Source organism: Eulemur rufifrons, chromosome 1 (assembly GCF_041146395.1).
Source record: "Eulemur rufifrons isolate Redbay chromosome 1, OSU_ERuf_1, whole genome shotgun sequence".
In the NCBI taxonomy this organism is placed as follows: domain Eukaryota; kingdom Metazoa; phylum Chordata; class Mammalia; order Primates; family Lemuridae; genus Eulemur; species Eulemur rufifrons.
The window spans coordinates 55,330,205-55,348,235 of NC_090983.1; the positions used below are offsets into that span (position 1 = coordinate 55,330,205).

At 35.2% G+C, this 18,031-nt stretch overlaps 1 protein-coding gene across 1 annotated transcript in view; it reads left to right on the forward strand.

Annotated features, from left to right (window-relative positions):
* METTL8 (methyltransferase 8, tRNA N3-cytidine) overlaps positions 1–18,031 on the forward strand; it is a 73,835-nt gene that overhangs the window by 43,291 nt on the left and 12,513 nt on the right. The window contains exons 4-5 of the mRNA XM_069471313.1: positions 5,925–6,016; positions 17,127–17,497. Of these exons, the coding sequence (XP_069327414.1) occupies positions 5,925–6,016; positions 17,127–17,497 (463 nt within the window). The remainder of the gene's footprint in view (positions 1–5,924; positions 6,017–17,126; positions 17,498–18,031) is intronic.

Here is an 18,031-nt window from a genome sequence, read left to right on the forward strand (position 1 = left end):
AGTAGCTGGGACTACAGGTATGCACCACCATGCCCGGCTAATTTTTCTGTATATATTTTAGCTGTCCGTATAATTTCTTTCTATTTTTAGTAGAGACGGCGTCTCACTCTTGCTCAGGCTGGTCTCGAACTCCTGAGCTCAAACAATCCGCCTGCCTCGGCCTCCCAGAGTGCTAGGATTACAGGCGTGAGCCACTGCGCCCAGCCCAGTATGGTTTTTATTCCCATGGCATGGCATTTCTACAGTCTTAACTGAATGTCTGAGGTGTTCAGAGAGATCTTTCCATTCTGGCTTAGCCAAAACTCCAACAATTTCAAGCATTGCATTACCTATCTCCAGGCAGTTCTCTTTCCTCCACCATCATCCCCAGAATCCTTTCTCTCTACTGGGCCCTGTGGAGTCTTTCCCTGTGGATGAGCAGCCAGTACTAGCTGAAAACCCTGGGACAACTCTTGTAGACTTCAGGGGCCCTCCCCTCTGTCCAGCTCCGACTTTTTCAATATCCTGCTGCACAAACCCTCAGCAACTCTGAACTCTGGTCTCTACCTTCTCAACTCACAGAACTGCCCCTTAGTGAGACAATCACCCTCTGCTTGGGTTCGACCTCTCTGTACCACAGTCTAAAATGTGTCCCTAGACAGAATGACCGGGTGGATATAGGGACTCACCTTTTGTGTTTCTCTTAAGGATTGTAGTTCTGCACTATCTGAAGTGTAGTCCAGTATCTGAAAATAGTTGTTTCAAATATTTTATCCAGTTTCATAAATGTGTATGGTAGGAGGGTAAATTTATTACCAGATATTCTGTCATTGCCTAAATCACAAGGCCTAGCAGTAGTTTTAAGTCATAATTATGATGAAGATTTTGTAGCTATGTAGAAAAATGTTTGTGTGTGTGTGTGTGTGTGTGTAACTATGTAATAAATACGATTTTGCGATAGAATTAAGAATTATTGAAATAGTTTTAGGCTGAAACTAATGAACTCTTTCTTCCTTTAACCTAAGCATAAATATTTTATTTTTAGTTCCTCAGTCACCTAATACATTTATCAAATTTGTCTTTAAATTGTGTTCTATTAATAAACTGAGACCTTTACATACACAGTAAATAACAAAGATAGGAAACCAGTCTATACACATAGTTTATACTGGGTGCTTTGGTTTGCATCTGATTATTTAAAAATTATAATAGGAAGCAGCACCACATTCAGCAGAATTTTCTATAGGTAGGATCGTCAAAAACTGTAGTCCCCAAGCTAATAAATTGGGATGTGTATGTTTGTGTTTTAACTTTTCCAAACCAAACCAAATGCATACTTATTTAGATTGTTATTACCATCAACTTAAAAGCTAAAGCAAGAACTCATCATTCAATTGTACTATAGATATAGAAGGAATAGGAAATATATATGTAAAATATGTATCCCAACTGAAATTATAGGATTGATGACTACTACAAAATTATAAGACTAATTCTACTAGTCATATTGTGAAAATTTGTCTTACTCAAAAATTTCATTTTTATTTTTGAGTTTTCTTTTTCTCAAATTCAAATTTTTGTGAAAAGTATTCAGCATATTTTATATTTTCTGCTCATTTCTTTTTTACTGTTTTTCTTTTTTAAGAAAATATAACTTCCTTTTTATTTAAGGATTGCTAATTTTTTTTCCCAAGAAGAGTGATGTAAAATTTTAATGATCATTGTTATACATCTTAAATATACAGTATGGATTTTATGTAAATATAGTTTTAAAAAAATTATCTTTAGTTGAAGCAGCTTTATAATACTAAGGAAATTTTAATATGGTTTTGTCTTAATCCTAGTATTCTAACATACTTGTTTTCATTTCACCATTTACAATCTTTACTCAAGATATATATAATTTTAAACAGTTGTAATATAGTACATATAAAATTTTGGGGTCTGCTTTTTTAATCTTATGCTATTTTATAAACACTTTTCCATATGGCTACATAATAGTCATATTTATTATCTTAAATGTCCACATTATATTCCTTTGAGTTACCATAATTTTTTCATTGCCCTATCACTGAAGTTGTTTCTAATTTTCTGTTCTTATATTTAGTGTTCCAGTGATATCTTTGTACAGATATTAATATTTCTCTGTACAGAACTTCTTTGTTCTTACTTTATTGCAGTAAGTCCCAGAAGTACAATTTATAGGCCAAACCTATAAACAATTATTTTCCTTTGGTTTTTGTGTTGTTAAATACCTGATTCTTTTCAGTTTGTTTATTAGTTATTTGTCTCTATGTTTAAATTCTTTTCTAGTTGTATGTATTACTTATGAAAAGTTGAATGATTCTTATTGCTGGCTGTTGGGTTTTGGTATCCATGAATCAGACTCCTCTGAAATAAGAACTGCCATAATGCAGCAGGGCAGGAGGAAGTCCCCATAAACACAGGAGGGACATTTTATAGGCTTCTGTAGGGATTCTGTAACTGTATAGTGAAAAAAATCTGTTCTGCAGGAGCATTAGGGCATATTATTCCTCTCACTTAGCCATGAAGAAAATGAAGCAACATAAAGAACAATGTAAGGGAGGTAGAACAATTTAAGAAATAACAATCTATTAAATACTTAAAAAGTAGCAAGTTAAACTTACAGTTTAAAAGAAATGCTTAAAGCAGAAGAACGCATATATTCTCATTGTCTCACAGCTTGATTCTTTATAGGGAAGTAGGTTGTTCTATTTTCTTTCCTATATATTGTAGGAATTTGTATATAAGAAACTCATCCCCAGCCTTAGTAATACTATTTTTTCAATAAATGAATGGCTTGTTGCCTTTAATGTCATAACTGTCATGTAATAGTATTCAATATAGTATTTTTACACACACAAAATATAAAGTATAGCTGCTTATTAAAATAAGCCAAAACAAAAATCTATTCTAATCTCATTTATTAAAGCAAGTGACAAAGCTGCTTAATGATTATTTGTGTTGTAAATGATTGAGTTTTATTTAGAAACTGGCAGTTAAACTGTTATCTGTAAGACTGATTTTTACATTTTCATTCTCTTTTCCTGGAGACTCCAATATAGCAGTTTTGATCCTTTTTAAACGAAAAGAGTTTCTCACCTTTCAGAGGGTGTATTTATAGCCAGGTCACTGGAATATACCCTCTCATATCTGCTTGCATAGACATTAATTAAAATAGTACCAAGCTTATCATCATTCCTCCCAAAGTAACTCCTTATTTTGTCATTATCCCCCCTTTCCTAGATCTCAATTTTGTAAGACCTTGGAGTCATTCATGACTCTTACTCTTCTCCTCCAATATCTGGTTAATTTCTAGGTCGTAATTACAAGTTTTTCAGTGTCCACCCTTCATTTCTGTTTTCTACTGTTAACACTTTAGTCCTTAGACTCATCACTCCTAGACCACTGCAGCAGTCTAACCGGTCTCCCTCCCTCCAGTCCTGTCCATCGTGTGTCTTGCCCACTACTTAACTGTTCAGCCCCGCTTTTAAGATCTTTTGAAATGTGACCGTTACCCAGCTCCTAACTTTATCTGCATTATCCCAAGAGCTCTAGTCAAAATGGTTTTTTTAATTGTCTCCTGTACATGCTGTCCATATTGCCAGCTTCTTAGTGACGTGAGGAATTGCTCCACCGCCTTTCCCCCTAACCTGAGCCCAAACCACCTTCCTCTAAGCCTTCCTATTTGCCCCAGCTAGCATTAATTGGCTACACTCCCGTCCATCAGGTGATAACCATGCATGCTCCATTGTATTATCATTTACTCTCCATCTATCTACCTGTATTAGGAAATTATAAACCCATGATGGGCAAGGATTAAGTTTTAAATCTCTCAGTGACCCCCACTGCCTTGGTAGACAGTAATAGACTAATGGTTTAGAAGATGGACTTTGAAGTGACACAAACCTAGGTTTGAATTCTGGTTCTGCCACTTCCTAGCTATGTGACCTTGAGTAAGTTACTAAATTTCTGTTAGTTAATATGCAAAGGGAACATGATTATAACCCCCTCACAGTGTTTCTGAAAGGAATGGTGATATAGCACCTCTTGTATTTTCCTGGAAAGAGCTGGAACCCATTCTACTAAGTGAAGTAGCCCAAGAATGGAAAAACAAGCATCCCATGTACTCACCATCAAATTGGTTTCACTGATCAACACCTAAGAGCACATTTAGGAATATCATTAATCGGGTGTGGGGCAGATGTGGGGGGGAAGGGGATGGGTGTATACATACATTATGAGTGTGATGCGCACCATCTAGGGGATGGACACGTTTGTAGCTCTGATTCAGGGGGAGGAGGGGGGACAAGGGCAATATACGTAGCCTAAACTTTTGTACCCCCATAACATGCTGAAATAAAAAAAATTTTTTAAAAAGTAAAAAAAATCATATGTATAGGCTGGGTGTGGGTGGTGGCTCACGCCTGTAATCTTAACATTCTGGGAGGCTGAAGCAGGAGGATCACTTGAGGTCAGGAGTTCGAGACCAGCCTGAGCAAGAGCAAGACCCTGTTTCTACAAAAAATAGAAAAATTAGCCTGGTGTGGTGATGTGCGCCTATAGTCCCAGCTACTCAGGAGACTGAGGCTGGAGGATGGCTTGAGGTCAGGAATTTGAGGTTGCAGTGAGCTGTGATGATGCCACTGCACCCTGCCCAGGGTGACAGAGCAAGACTCCATCTCCAAAAATATATATATATATAATAATAAATGGTGGTAATTATTATTATTATTATAGTAATTATTATCATGCTAATTGCTCAGTTAATGTTTATCAGTCACCATAATGATATACCTCCAAGAATTTTATAATTTACCTCTTCTCATCACGCAGGTGTCTACAAATACCATATATTATAATAGTGTTAGGGGCTTTTCTTATAATTACCAGTAGTTTATATGTAGCTTGAATACAGGGTATATATAATAATTTTTTTGTTGTAGAGAAAAATGGTTTATTCCAGGAAATTGCTCCACTTACTTATAGTCTAACATATTGCAAAAAGAGAAATGCAAACTTTGTAAAAATAAAACAAACCAAAAAAAATCACCCTTTTTTGTATACAGTTGTTGCTTCTATTCCAAGAAAGACATTTTTGCAGTAGAAAATAATATGTTCTTATATAGAGAGAATAAATTCTGAAATTAAAAATACTTACAGAAAGTGCCAGATCTCAGAAAGGTGACCCTTTTATATGCTATATCAATTACTCTATCATTTAAATGTAAATGAATCCATTTACAGAAATTAAGATAGCTAATAAGAAAAACAAATCCAAATAGTTACTTCAGGCCTGGTGCGGTGGCCATGCCTATCATCCTACCACTCTGGGAGGCCCAGGTAGGAGGACCCCAGGAGCTCAGGAGTTCGAGAACAGACTGAGCAAGAGCAAGACCTTGTCTCTATTCAAAAATTTTAAAAAGTAAATAAATTTTTTAAAAAACAATTATTGTAAAAATTGCAAGATGAGTACAAAATATTTTAAAACTTGCATCTCTTTGACAGGAGATTATTAGAATACAAGTGTTATAAAAGGAGCATTAAAAAAACTATTAATGCCCTGTTCATAAATTAAGAAAAAGGCAAATAAATATGGGCTTAGAGTAAAAAAAGTAAACCGTACCAGCACCCAAATAATCATGCACCAGGGTGTTTTGAGGACATTACTTCAGCAGCCATTTCCCAAAGGTGGCTGGGGCTTGCAGCACAACCAGATTTGAACAGAAGAACCGTAGGAGTTCCAGGATTGTACTCGCACCATCAGTAGGAACATCTGTCACAAAATGTATTCATTCAACATGCAGTTAGTGTGTATCATTTGTCTTTGACTAATCTGGAATGAAAGATGTGGTCCCGTGTCACCTCTTTTTTGCCGCCTTCATTGATAAAGCATGTTTTACAACCTTTTAAATTTTTAATAGGGATCACATGCAGTGGTCTAAAGAAGAAGAGGCAGCAGCCAGAAAAACAGTAAAAGAAAACTCAGCTGTGCGAGTCCTTCTGGAAGAGCAAGGTAGCCAACTGTGTGTTGTAGCTCCTGGAGCCGGGCTTCTCTGTTTGGCCTTCCACTGATTCAGTTTATACTTTACTCACTTTTCCTCCTCCTTGTGTCATTGCTTCTGGGAGTTCTTAGCTTCTACCTATGCCAATCCACTTGTTCCATTTGGTACAATTCCCAGTTCTCCCAGTGTAGTGGGACCAAAGCTAATGAAATATGTATTCACCCTATAATTGGTCTTTGAGTAGTCATATTATTGGTTTTTCTGGGAGATCCACACATGGGTGGCATTTCAAACAAGATATGAAAACATAACTTTAAACTTTTCTTCTTGCTATGCTGCTTTTAGTAAGTTATTGTGCATTTTGGTTGCTAGGAATTTTGAACAAATTCATCAACTTTGAAGAAGGTAAAGTCATATCAAAATGTTGCTGGTCTTTTAAGATAAACATAAAGTTTCAATAAGAATTGAAGGTACTTTTCTTGGAGACCTTTATATGTAGAGTATAATTTAGGTAAGGCCTTACCAACCTTTCATAAATGGCTATTAAAAAATTGGCCTTTGCTACTACAAAATAACAGAAATTATTGATTCCATATTTTGATTATTGTGAACAGTGCTACAATAAACAGGGAGTTCAGATATCTCTTTGTATATTGATTTCTTTTCTTTTGGATATATACCCAGTAGTGGGATAACTGGATTATATGGTAGTTCTATTTTCAGTTTTTTGAGGGATCACCATACTGTTTTCCAGAGTGACTGTACAAATTTACATTCCCTCTAACAGTGTACAAGGGTTTCCCTTTCTCCACATCCTCATCAACATCTGTTATTCCCTGTCCTTTTCATAAAAGTCATTTTAACTGGGGTGAGATGATATCTCATTGTGATTTTAATTTGCATTTCTCTGATGATTAGTGGCATTGAGCATTTTTTCATATACTTCTTGGCCATTTGTATGACCTCTTTTGAGAAATGTCTTTTCAGATCTTTTGCCCATTTCTAAATCAGATTGTTTGGTTTTTTTGCAATTGAGTTGTTTGACCTCCTTATATACTCTGGTTATTAATCCCTTGTCAGATGGATAGTTTGCAAATATTTTCTCCCAGTCTGTGGGTTGTCTCTTCACATTGTTGATTGTTTCCTTTGCTGGGCAGAAGCTTTTTTGCTTGATGTAATTCCATTTGTCTATTTTTGCTTTTGTGGCCTGTGCTTTTGAGGTCTTACACAAAAAATCTGCCCAGACCAGTATCCTGGAGCATTTCCCCAATGTTTTCTTCTAGTTACAAGTCTTACATTTAACTCCTCATTTTTATTTGACTTTTGTATATAATGAGAGATAGGAGTCTAGTTTCATCTTTCTGCATGTGGTTGCACCATTTATTGAAGCGACTGTCCTTTCCCCATTGTATGTTCTTGGCACCTTAGTCGAAAATAAGTTGGCCATAAATGTGTAGATTTGTAGCTGGGTTCTCTGCTCTGTTCCATTGGTGGATGTGTCTGTTTTTATGCCAGTGCCATGCTTATTTGGTTACTATGGCTTTGTATTAATAGTATATTTTGAAGTCAGGTAGTGTGATACCTCCAGCTTTGGTGTTTTTTTTTTTTGCTCCATAACTTTGGCTATTCAGGGTCTTTTGTAGTTCCATATAAATTTTAGGATTGTTTTTTCTGTTTCTGTGAAGAATAACATTAGTATTTTGATAGGGATTGCATTGGATCTGTAAATTGCTTTGGGTAGTTTTACCATTTTGACAGTATTAATTCTTCTGATCCATGAGCATGGCTTATCTTTCCATTTTTTTGTCCTCTTCAGTTTCTTTCATCAGCATTTTATAGTTTTCCTTGTATAGATTTTTCACTCCTTTGATTAAATTGATTCCTAAGTATTTTATATTCTTTGTAGCTATTGTAAATGGGATTACTTTCTTGATTTCTTTTTCAGATTGTTTGCTATTAGCATATATATAAATGCTACTGATTTTTGTATGTTGGTTTTGTATCCTGCAACTTTGCTGAATTTATTTATCAGTTCTAACAGGTTTTTTTGGTGGGGTCTTTAGGTTTTTCTAAGTATAAGATCATGCCATCTCTGAACAAAGCTAATAATTTGACTTCTTCCTTTCCAATTTCGATGCCCTTTATTTCTTTTGCGTAATTGCTCTAGCCAGGACTTTCAGGATTATGTTTAATGAAAGTGGTGAAAGTGGGCTTCCTTATCTTGTTTTATATGGATGAATGAATAAAGAAAATGTGGTACATATACACAATGGAATTATTATTCAGCCATTAAAAAGAATGAAACTCTGTCATTTGTAGTAACATAGATGGAACTGGAGGTTTTATGAAATAAGCCAGGCATAGAAAGACAAATATTACATGTTCTCACTCATATACGGGAGCTAAAAAAGTGGATCTCATGAAGATAAAGGGCAGACTGGTGGTCACCAGAGGCTGGGGGGTGTAGAGGAAAGAGGAGACTATAGTTTACAATAATCTTTTGTACAGTTCAAAATAGCTAGAAGAAAATAATTCGAATGTTTCTAGCATAAAGAAAGGACAAATATTTAAGGTGATGGGTATCCCAATTACACTGATTTGATCTTTACAAATTACATGAATAGATTAAATTATCCTGAAAATATGTACATCTATTATGGATCAATAAAAATAAATTGGTTAATTAATTTTCTAAGAAAACCAAAATGACAAGTGTTGATGAGGATCTGGAGAAATTGGAGCCCTTGTACACTGTTTGTGGGATTGTAAAATGGTGAAGCCACTATGCAAAACAGTATGAAGGTTCCTCAAAAAATTAAAAATAGAACTACCATATGATCTAGCAATCCCACTTCTGAGTTATATGCAAAAGAATTGAAAGCAGGATGTAAAAGAGATATTTGCACACCCATATTTATAGCAGCACCATTCACAATAGGCGAAAAGTAGAAGCAACCCAGATGTTCATCATTGATTGAATAGGTAAGCAAAATGTACATAAAATGGAGTATTATTCAGCCTTAAAAAGAAAGAAATCCTGTCACATACTACAACATGGATGTACCTTGAGGACATTATGCTAAGTGAAATAAGCCAATCACAAAAAGATAAATACTTTATGATTCCACTTATATGAGATATCTAAAGTAGTCAAATTCATAGATACAGAAAATAAAATGGTGGTTGTCAAGGGCTGAGGGGAGGGAAAGAAGGGAGTTGTTGTTTAAAGGGTATAGAGTAATAGTTTGGCAAGATGAAAACATTCTGAAGATCTGTTTCATACAATGTGAATATATTTGAGACTATTGAACTACACATGTAAAAATGGTTAAGATGTTAAATTTTATATTATTTTGTATCACAATAAAACAAGGACACTAAAAAAAAAAAAAAAAGAAGAAGAAGAAGTGGCCTATGTCCTTCTCAGCACATAGCTAGGAACCCACAGACACTTTGCCCAACTCCTACACTCTCTATATGGGATTTTTCACTTGATTTTTCTTAAAATGATTTCTCCTTTAGAACATATTGGTTCTTTTTTCTTTCTTTTTAAAAATAGTTTAAGTACCAGATAGACACAGAAATTTATGCAACTCCAAATGAATTCTCACATAGTTGAATGGATTTTTACAAATTGAGTACACCTATGTAAACATCACCTGCATCAAGAAAGAGAATACTACCAGTAACCCAGAAGCTTCCACATGCTCTTTTTCAATTACAATACTCCTCCCAACCCCTCAGACCCAACAAAGAGCAACCACTATTCTGGCTTCTAATATAGTAGATTACTTTTGCCAGAACAACTGGGTTCTGTTCACCATCATTTCTTGGTCATTCTTATTAGCAACGTCAGTAAAACAGTTAGATAGAGCAAGGATCAACAAACTGTTGCCTAGGGCCAATCCAGCCTGCTGCCTATTTTCATAAATAAAGTTTTATTGGCACACAGACACACTCATTTGTTGACATATTATCTATGGCTGCTTTTGAGCTGTAACTGCAAAGTTAAGTTGTTGCAACAGAGAAGCTACATGGCCCACAAAGATTAAAATACTATCTGGCCCTTTACAAAAAAAGTCTTCCAGTCCCTGAGATAGAATTTTGTTTCTAAATTGATCAGCTGTCCTAAAACTTTCCAGGGAAAGATGTTTGCATTCCTCTGTGTAAGTCAAGCACAGTAAAAATCACTAATCCCACTAGTAGTTAGCTATTGTTCTATTGACTTTAGTCTACAATTAAGGGCTAAAGTTTGAAACAAAGGTAGCTGGGGAAACTGAGCTAATGAGACAGCCCTCATTAGCTGCCCTTAACCAGTGAAGGGGGCAGTGCCTATCTTATTCTCTGGTATTATTCCTTAGAGGTAGTTCTCCATCCTCATCCTAAGCATTAATGTGTCCTGGAAGGTGGACAGGAAAGAAGAGCACCTGATCCACAGTGGAATCGTTGTGTTTTTATGAGCTCCAACCATGCAGTCCCAGGGTGGAATGTGGCCAGGGAGTGTTGGGATTGGATTTGAGGATGCATACCAGTGGCAATTACAAGTCAGCCAAGATTGCATTCCTTTGCAGGAACTCTGTCACACTGTTTCTGAGGAAGTATAACTTTGCTTCTTTGCCAGCAGCTGCACAGACATATTTTCCACATTACTCAAGCTTCTGCTAGTGGCCACCTGGATGTGACAGAGTCAAGCCTAAACTGAATTAAAAGTTGTCAGTCATCTTAATTCATTTCCAGGATGTTAAAAATTATCTATAGTATATTTCCTGATAATATGAAAACTAGGAATTATTTTTACCCTATTTTGAATGTTTCTGTTTAGAACATAAATAGAAGAACAATGCTGATAATATTCCCTTAAAGTGCTCTGTGTGTGGCTGCCTATTTTGTCCTATTTATGTTAACAATGAATTTGAGTGAAGCTAATGAGAAGGTTATTTTAGGGCCTTGGAAACCGCAGTAAAGGAAAATGACAGTTCCCACAGAACCATAGTGTGACTGAAATAGAAAGGTGGTGACTGGCCTCTCGCTATAAAACAGGAAAGGCAGGCAGGAGAGGTCTGATGATACCACTTTGAAGCATTTGATTTGCTTATTAGTATATCCAGTCTTTTTCTGAGCAAGTTTTCTGACTGCTGTGGAGACACAGAACAAAAAATTCCATTTCGAAATGACTCAAAGAAGTAGAAGCTTCTGCCAGGTCCCTTCTGCATCCCCCTGTAACACTACTGAGCGGGATAGGCTTCATCCATGTCAGGGGACCACAGCAAGGAAAGGGAATGCATTATGAGAGTGACTATCTTATTGCTCCTAAGCAGTGTTGTACAGAGTAGTAACCGAGGCTGCCCGGAGGGTGGCAAAGAAAGAAAATTTTCATTCTGAGGAACTATGTTGAGTGACAGGACATTAGAGTGAGAACCACCCAATGCAGTTTCTGCTAGGGATTATAGACCTATCAGTCTGCAGAACCCTGGGTGAAGCTTCTGATCTGATATTTGCCATCTCTTATGAATATGAATATGGGTCAAGGTGAATAGATTGTTTAAAAGCTCTACTTCCAGACTTTACAAGAGCCCAAAGGAAGCCTTGACCTTGGCTCTTCTGCCAGTTAACCACTATCTTTTCTTATCCAAGAGAGTCCTAAATCTTTGAAAGAGCCAGTTTTCTCCCATCACAAAGTATTCCATATGCAGATTATCGTACAGCAGGGCACTGTTTATTGATCTTATCTCAGTTTATTTTAACGCCACTGGGAGGAAATGCTGGTGGTTGGTGGTTCTTCTGAGCTACCTGACTCTCTGGCAGATTTCTTTTGGTCTCTGCGTGTGTCAGGCTCTCCTCTCGCTCCCATTTCCCATTTCTCATCTCTTGTCTCAGCTGTTAGTGAGAAGTGAAGTCAGGAAACACCCTCACAATCTGAAAGTAAGAACTTACGCATCACATATAATAGCCTTTTGCCACAGGATGGTTGACGTTTCATTTCTGTGATTAAAATGTATAGCATCCAGGCTCTCAGTAATATTTCTTTCAATTAGATCGCCCAGATTAATGATGTTTATTCCACATCTCCTTTTTGTAATTTCTTTTCAATTTTATTATAGTTCATGTTTCTTTTAAAAGTAGGTTAATTCAGAGAAATAAGAAAGATACATTTGGCAGTTTTTAGTTAACGTGATTATATTTTATGATTTCCTAAAAACATCTCCAGTGTGTTATAGCTCATCTGGTTATTTAGCAAATGTAATGGGTTTTAAAACTTAATAACAAAAGCAGCTGCTATTTTTACTTTAAAATATCCTTGTAAATAACTACCTACCTAGGGTAAGTTATTTATGTCAAGCAAAATAATAAGAGTCTTACTATACTTTACCCTGTGAATACCTTACCATTGAAAGAATGTTCTATGTGAAAAAAAATAGAGTACCTGAAAGTTTTGTGCTGATAAATGTAGGGTATTTGTTTATAAGTTGACTTTGGTTGTTTAAAATTTTATGCAGTGCTCTCAGAAATATGCTTTTAATTTCATAACTTTAAGAGTTTTCTTTTATTAGACAATGAACTATCAGTGACGTGTGGAAATTTCCAACCTTAAGAGCTCAGGTATTTGTGTAATTGATGTGCAAAAATAACTTTAAGTTGCTTTTTGTTACATGGCAACTTAGAATAAATTCTCATAATTCATATTAATCATATCATATATGTCAGATGCATAAATGGTTTAATTCAGTTTCTTAGTTGTGATGTTCAGTATGATTAGAGTGAATTCTGAATATTTAGGGATGGTTGGTGTGCCATATTCCTTCTTCCCCTCAGCAGTATTGAATTTAATAAGTGAATAATTGAGAAGTTGCTTCATCTGGATGTGGTTAAACAGATCACTACGTCCCTTTTACTGCCACTGGCATAGAGCAATTAACTCTGAATTGCTAACCTAGGAAAGAAAAAAGAAAAAATATTCCTCCGAGAAAAATTTGTCATTAATACACCTGTTTAGAAGGTCAGTTAGACAAGATGAAAACGGGCAGGTTTCTCCACACTATATTCTTTTATGATTACTGACTTGAATGTGTGGTGAGTTAACAGTAGCTTGAGACTAAATTTTTCACTCATGGTGAGAGCAGTAACTCCCCCAATTCCCCTGTTATCACAGATAACTAACTCTTGGAGTTCAGGAAATTAAATCATACGCTGAAGGTGTTTGTTGTCTCATAATCATAATTACGATGAGTTTGAGCTTCTGTGGGGTCTCAGAGGCATCACACATTACTGGGGACTATGGAATTACCAGCATTGATTGGAGACACTGCTGAAAGCACAACTTTCAAAAGCCAAACAAATTCCAGCCCACTGGACCTGCTTCTCTGTCTTGTTTCTGGTCCACAAACCTATCTATTCTCATAGAGCATTTTATGTTCTATTGCTCATCATCATATAACTTTGCATGGTTTATATTTCATATAATTCAAAGAATGCAGTTTAATTACTTCTGTATTTCTGATCTGTTTTAATAAAGGTTAACTCCAGTTGGCATTATTTTTACAATTTACTTAAACTGATTGTAAGCCACACTGAGATTTTAATTTCAACTTGATGCTTCATAATTGAGAGAAAAGTAATAATCAGAAAAGCAGAGATTATTTTCAGAGATATTTTGGAGGGGGTTCATTTTGACTTTGTGTTATGCAGGCAGTGTAGTATAATAGTTAAGAATGTAAGCTTTAGAGTTGGACAGACTTGGTCCAGGTCTTGATTCTGCTCCTTCTAGCTCGGTAATCTGGGGACATTTTTTTTATCCCCTCTGACCTTGAATTTCTTTCACTGTAAATTGGAAAGAATTTACAGAGATATTGTTAGGATTAAATGGGAAAAAAATCCAAGTAAAGTATTTGATACAGTGCCTAGGACATATAATAAACACTCAATGTATGTTGTTGTCATTTTTAATGCTACCATTATGGGTAACAATTTATGTAAATTGTTGATTTTTTTTCCTTCCTAATTTCTGAGTGGGAAATACTTGAAAAAGGCTTGAAAGTGTATATATTAGGAACCTGACTATTGTCTACTAATAGTAATCAAATTGTTTTTATAGATTGCATAGGCTAGAGTTGAATTTAGATACTTGATAGGTTTGGTATCTGAACCAGATTGCAGTCACATCACTACAGATTCATTTTCTTTTTACACTGTAAAAATTAAAACAGTAGTACAGACTCATGTTTAAAACAGCAATCTGATCCAAGATTTTGTAGTTTGTAGAACTGATAATGTCTAATGTTCTCCATAAATTCATGCAGCTTAATAGGAAAGTACATAGAATTTTTAGAGCTCAAACAGACTTTACAGATACTGCTCTAATTCAACCCCCTCCTCAAATGAGAAAACTCTGTAGGCAAGTTGAAATGAAGAATCAGCTAAGATTCTTTATCTTTGTGTAAGACGTAGATACAACTTTGCAAAAGAAAGAGTTACCTAATAATCGTTAAATTGTTACCATTGCCCCAAATTGTCATCTGTTTGTTGCAAATGAACATAAAATAAGTTTTAGAGTACCATCAATGTATATACTATTCTGTGTATTTTTCTCTTAACATTATTATCCTTTATTTTTAAATTTCTATGTAAGGTTGCCCTGTTTTGACCTACATGGTTTGCTTGTTCATTCTCATGTTGTTGGGCATTTATTTCCCAGTTTTTCCTAATATAAGTAGAACTGTTATGCACATCTTTTTATCAGGTTACTCCCCTGCACTCTCTCCACCCGAGTTAATTCCTAGAGGAATATTCCCACAAATTAATCAAGGTGTAGTATTACAGTACATTCTAGTTACTGGTCATTAGGCTCAAACTCTCTTCACAAATAGCTTGATATTGGAAACTCAAATACTAGAGATTTGACTAAATGTAGGTCCTCTTAGGTGGCTGCTTTTTGTTAGGCAGAAAATCTTTTACCTGCATGTAATAAGTTATAAAGAGAGTTTTTAAGGTAAGCAGGAAGGTTTTGAGAAGACCCTGGGAAAATTTGATGGTTTTCTAATTTCTCCTAAGTCTGATATTCAGAATGTCATTTTATTTTCTTACACAGTATATCAGGTACACTCCAATTTTTAAAAGTGGATATAGAACCATTTCAAAGATAAACACACATTTTTAGATTAACCATAAATAGGTTTCCTTCCATTAGTGCAGCAGTGAGCATGTTTTGGACTTAACATCACATAATTCTTTTGTTATAGAGATCCACTTTCATTTCTGAGACCTTAAATAGAGATGGGGGTTTCTGTCTTTATAGCAGTCCTGCTGCCAGATACAATTCAGCCTCGATGGGAAGGAAGTCCTGTGGCCAGATGTGTAGAGATCCATGGTATGAGGCCATAAAGATAAAATTAGAAAGAAGAAAAGGAAAACTATAAAGGGCCTCAGGACAGGGTTCTGTAATAAAGATGAACCTGTCTTCAGGCAATTGCTTGTTCTGAGAGTAGGGGCTTCTTTAAAATTATGAAGGAATCGAGTCTCTTAATTTTATTTTTAGTTTATTTTTTGAATAGATAGTAAATTCACATGGATCAAAATTTAAATGAAAATTCTCCTTCATCCCATGTCCCTAGCCACTCCTTTCCCCTCCTTAGAGGCAACCAGTATTACTAATTATGTGATTATCCTTCCAAAAGTATTTTGTACCTATACAAGTAAATATGTGTTTATATACACGTTTCTGTGTATGCACACACATGTATTTTTCTTTTTTTAATGAATGGTTGCATAATATACACAACTATTATATACCTTGTGTTTTCACCTAACACTAAATCTTAGAAGAAACACTAAATCTATAAAAAGAAAACTTTGGTATTCTTTGAAAGTACTTTAAAAATATCATGTGTTGCCAGGTGTGATGGTGCATGCCTGTAGTCCAGCTACTCTGGAGGCTGAGGCAGAAGGATTGCTTGAGCCCAGGAGTTTGAGACCAGACTGGGTAATATAGCAGACCCTGTCTCTAAAAATAAAAAAGAAATTTAAAAAGTGATATGTCTATAACGGGTAAAATTAATTCCTAATCCATGGATTAGGCCTCGAGATTAGGCCTATTACATAAATAGTATTCAAGAAATGTTTGTTGAATGAATGAGGGAGGGAGAGAGTTATTTTATTAAAGTATAGATAGGAAGAGGCAGAAAGCTAACAATTGCCTGAAGCTCTGAGACTATCGATCTGTCCCTGACACAGGGTCCCTGGGATGCCATCACAAAATGCATATCTGTTTTAAGAAGGCATCAGAAATTTTCTCTAAGGCTTCATGTTGGGAGATGTCAGTAGATAGAGATGCCTCTGGAGGTGGGAGAAGAATGGAGTTATGGGATGGCCTCTAGACAGGAGTCAGGAGATATGGTGGTGGTTCCAGTATAAGGGGACTCTAGGACCTGGAACAAATGGGGTCAGATCATTTCTTCAAATGCAAAATAGGGGGGTTGGAGTAGATTATTTCAGTGAATGCTTCTCACTCTAAAATTGTGTCATTTATAATTTTGTAATTTCCTGTTTGATCATCAATTTGCATATTTGTCATGTTGAAACTGCATTTTAGAGACATAAAAAATAAAGTGTTCTTTCTAAGATAATAAAGAGCCACACAGATTATTGGTAAAAATGTGATTAAGATTCCAAGATTAGACTGGGGAAATACTTTGCAATGTTTATATTCCTCACAAAAATTAGCTGGGTGTGGTGGCACGTGCCTGTAGTTCTAGCTACTTGGGAGGCTGAGGCAGGAGGATTGCTTGAGTCCAGCCTGAGCCACATAGCAGGACCTCATCTCTAAAAAATAAAAATAAAAAGTAAAAAAATTATTGGCCTAACTATTAAGATAGAAGCAGATTTATAGGGGTAGGACTAAATATCCCACACATTGACATATTTTGAGTGAATTAAAACTCTGTAGTTTTAACCTTTTATCAGATAAATTACTATAACATTAAAGTGATTTAATAGTAAATATAATTGTTATAAATGATAATGTATATATTTAATAATATGCAATTATTAGATATATTTATTATTAAAATAGTGGCTAACAGTAAATATAATTCATAGTAAAATAAATTTTTTTTCTCTTTATTTTAGTTAAGTATGAGAATGAAGCTAGTAAATACTGGGATACCTTTTACAAAATTCACAAGAATAAGTTTTTCAAGGATCGTAATTGGCTGTTGAGGGAATTTCCTGAAATTCTTCCAGTTGATCAAGAAACTAAAGAGAAGGTGGGAGAATCATCATGGAATCATGTAGAAACTAAGGCTGCAAACTGTTCCTCAAGAATGCACTGCCCTGCTATGCCTGAAGAAACAAACCATTATAAGAAAAATTCTGGCCCTTCAGATGGTCAAAGCAAAGCAGGGTCTGATTTTTCCAACTTAGACTCTGAAGAACACAGAAAAGGACCTCTGAAAACTGAATTGTTTCCTGGTAGCAATGCCACTTTCAAAATACTGGAGGTACTGTACTCAGGGGACAAAGATGGGAGGTGACAAATAATTTGAAAATGTACATTCCATATTATTTTGTTAATAATCTATATCTTATAGGCAGAAAATGATCAAATCTAAATTAAATGTTCAGTATACTATTGTTCATAAATAATATTTAAGGGACTCACATCTTTAATCAGTGAAGTTTTAAGTTTGTGGGTTTAATTTCATTTTGGTTGCTTTTTTAAAAATTTGTTTTCATTTTAACTTGATGGCAGTTTTAAGTACCAATAAAGTTTTGGTCTTAATTTTTCTCTGTTATTACCCCTTTTTAGGTAAAATAGAAATAAATGAGATACGTAATTTGCTATAATCTGGTATAGACCGCAGTTTTCTATTTTTAAAACTAAATCCTATCTTTCTGATTATAAAGGTAACATTGATTACACAGAATCATCTTAAGATGTAAACATCAATAAGAGAAATGAAATTATCCACTATCTCATATACAAAGGATTTAACCACTATTAATGTTTCATTGACTTTTTTGTTCTTTTGTTT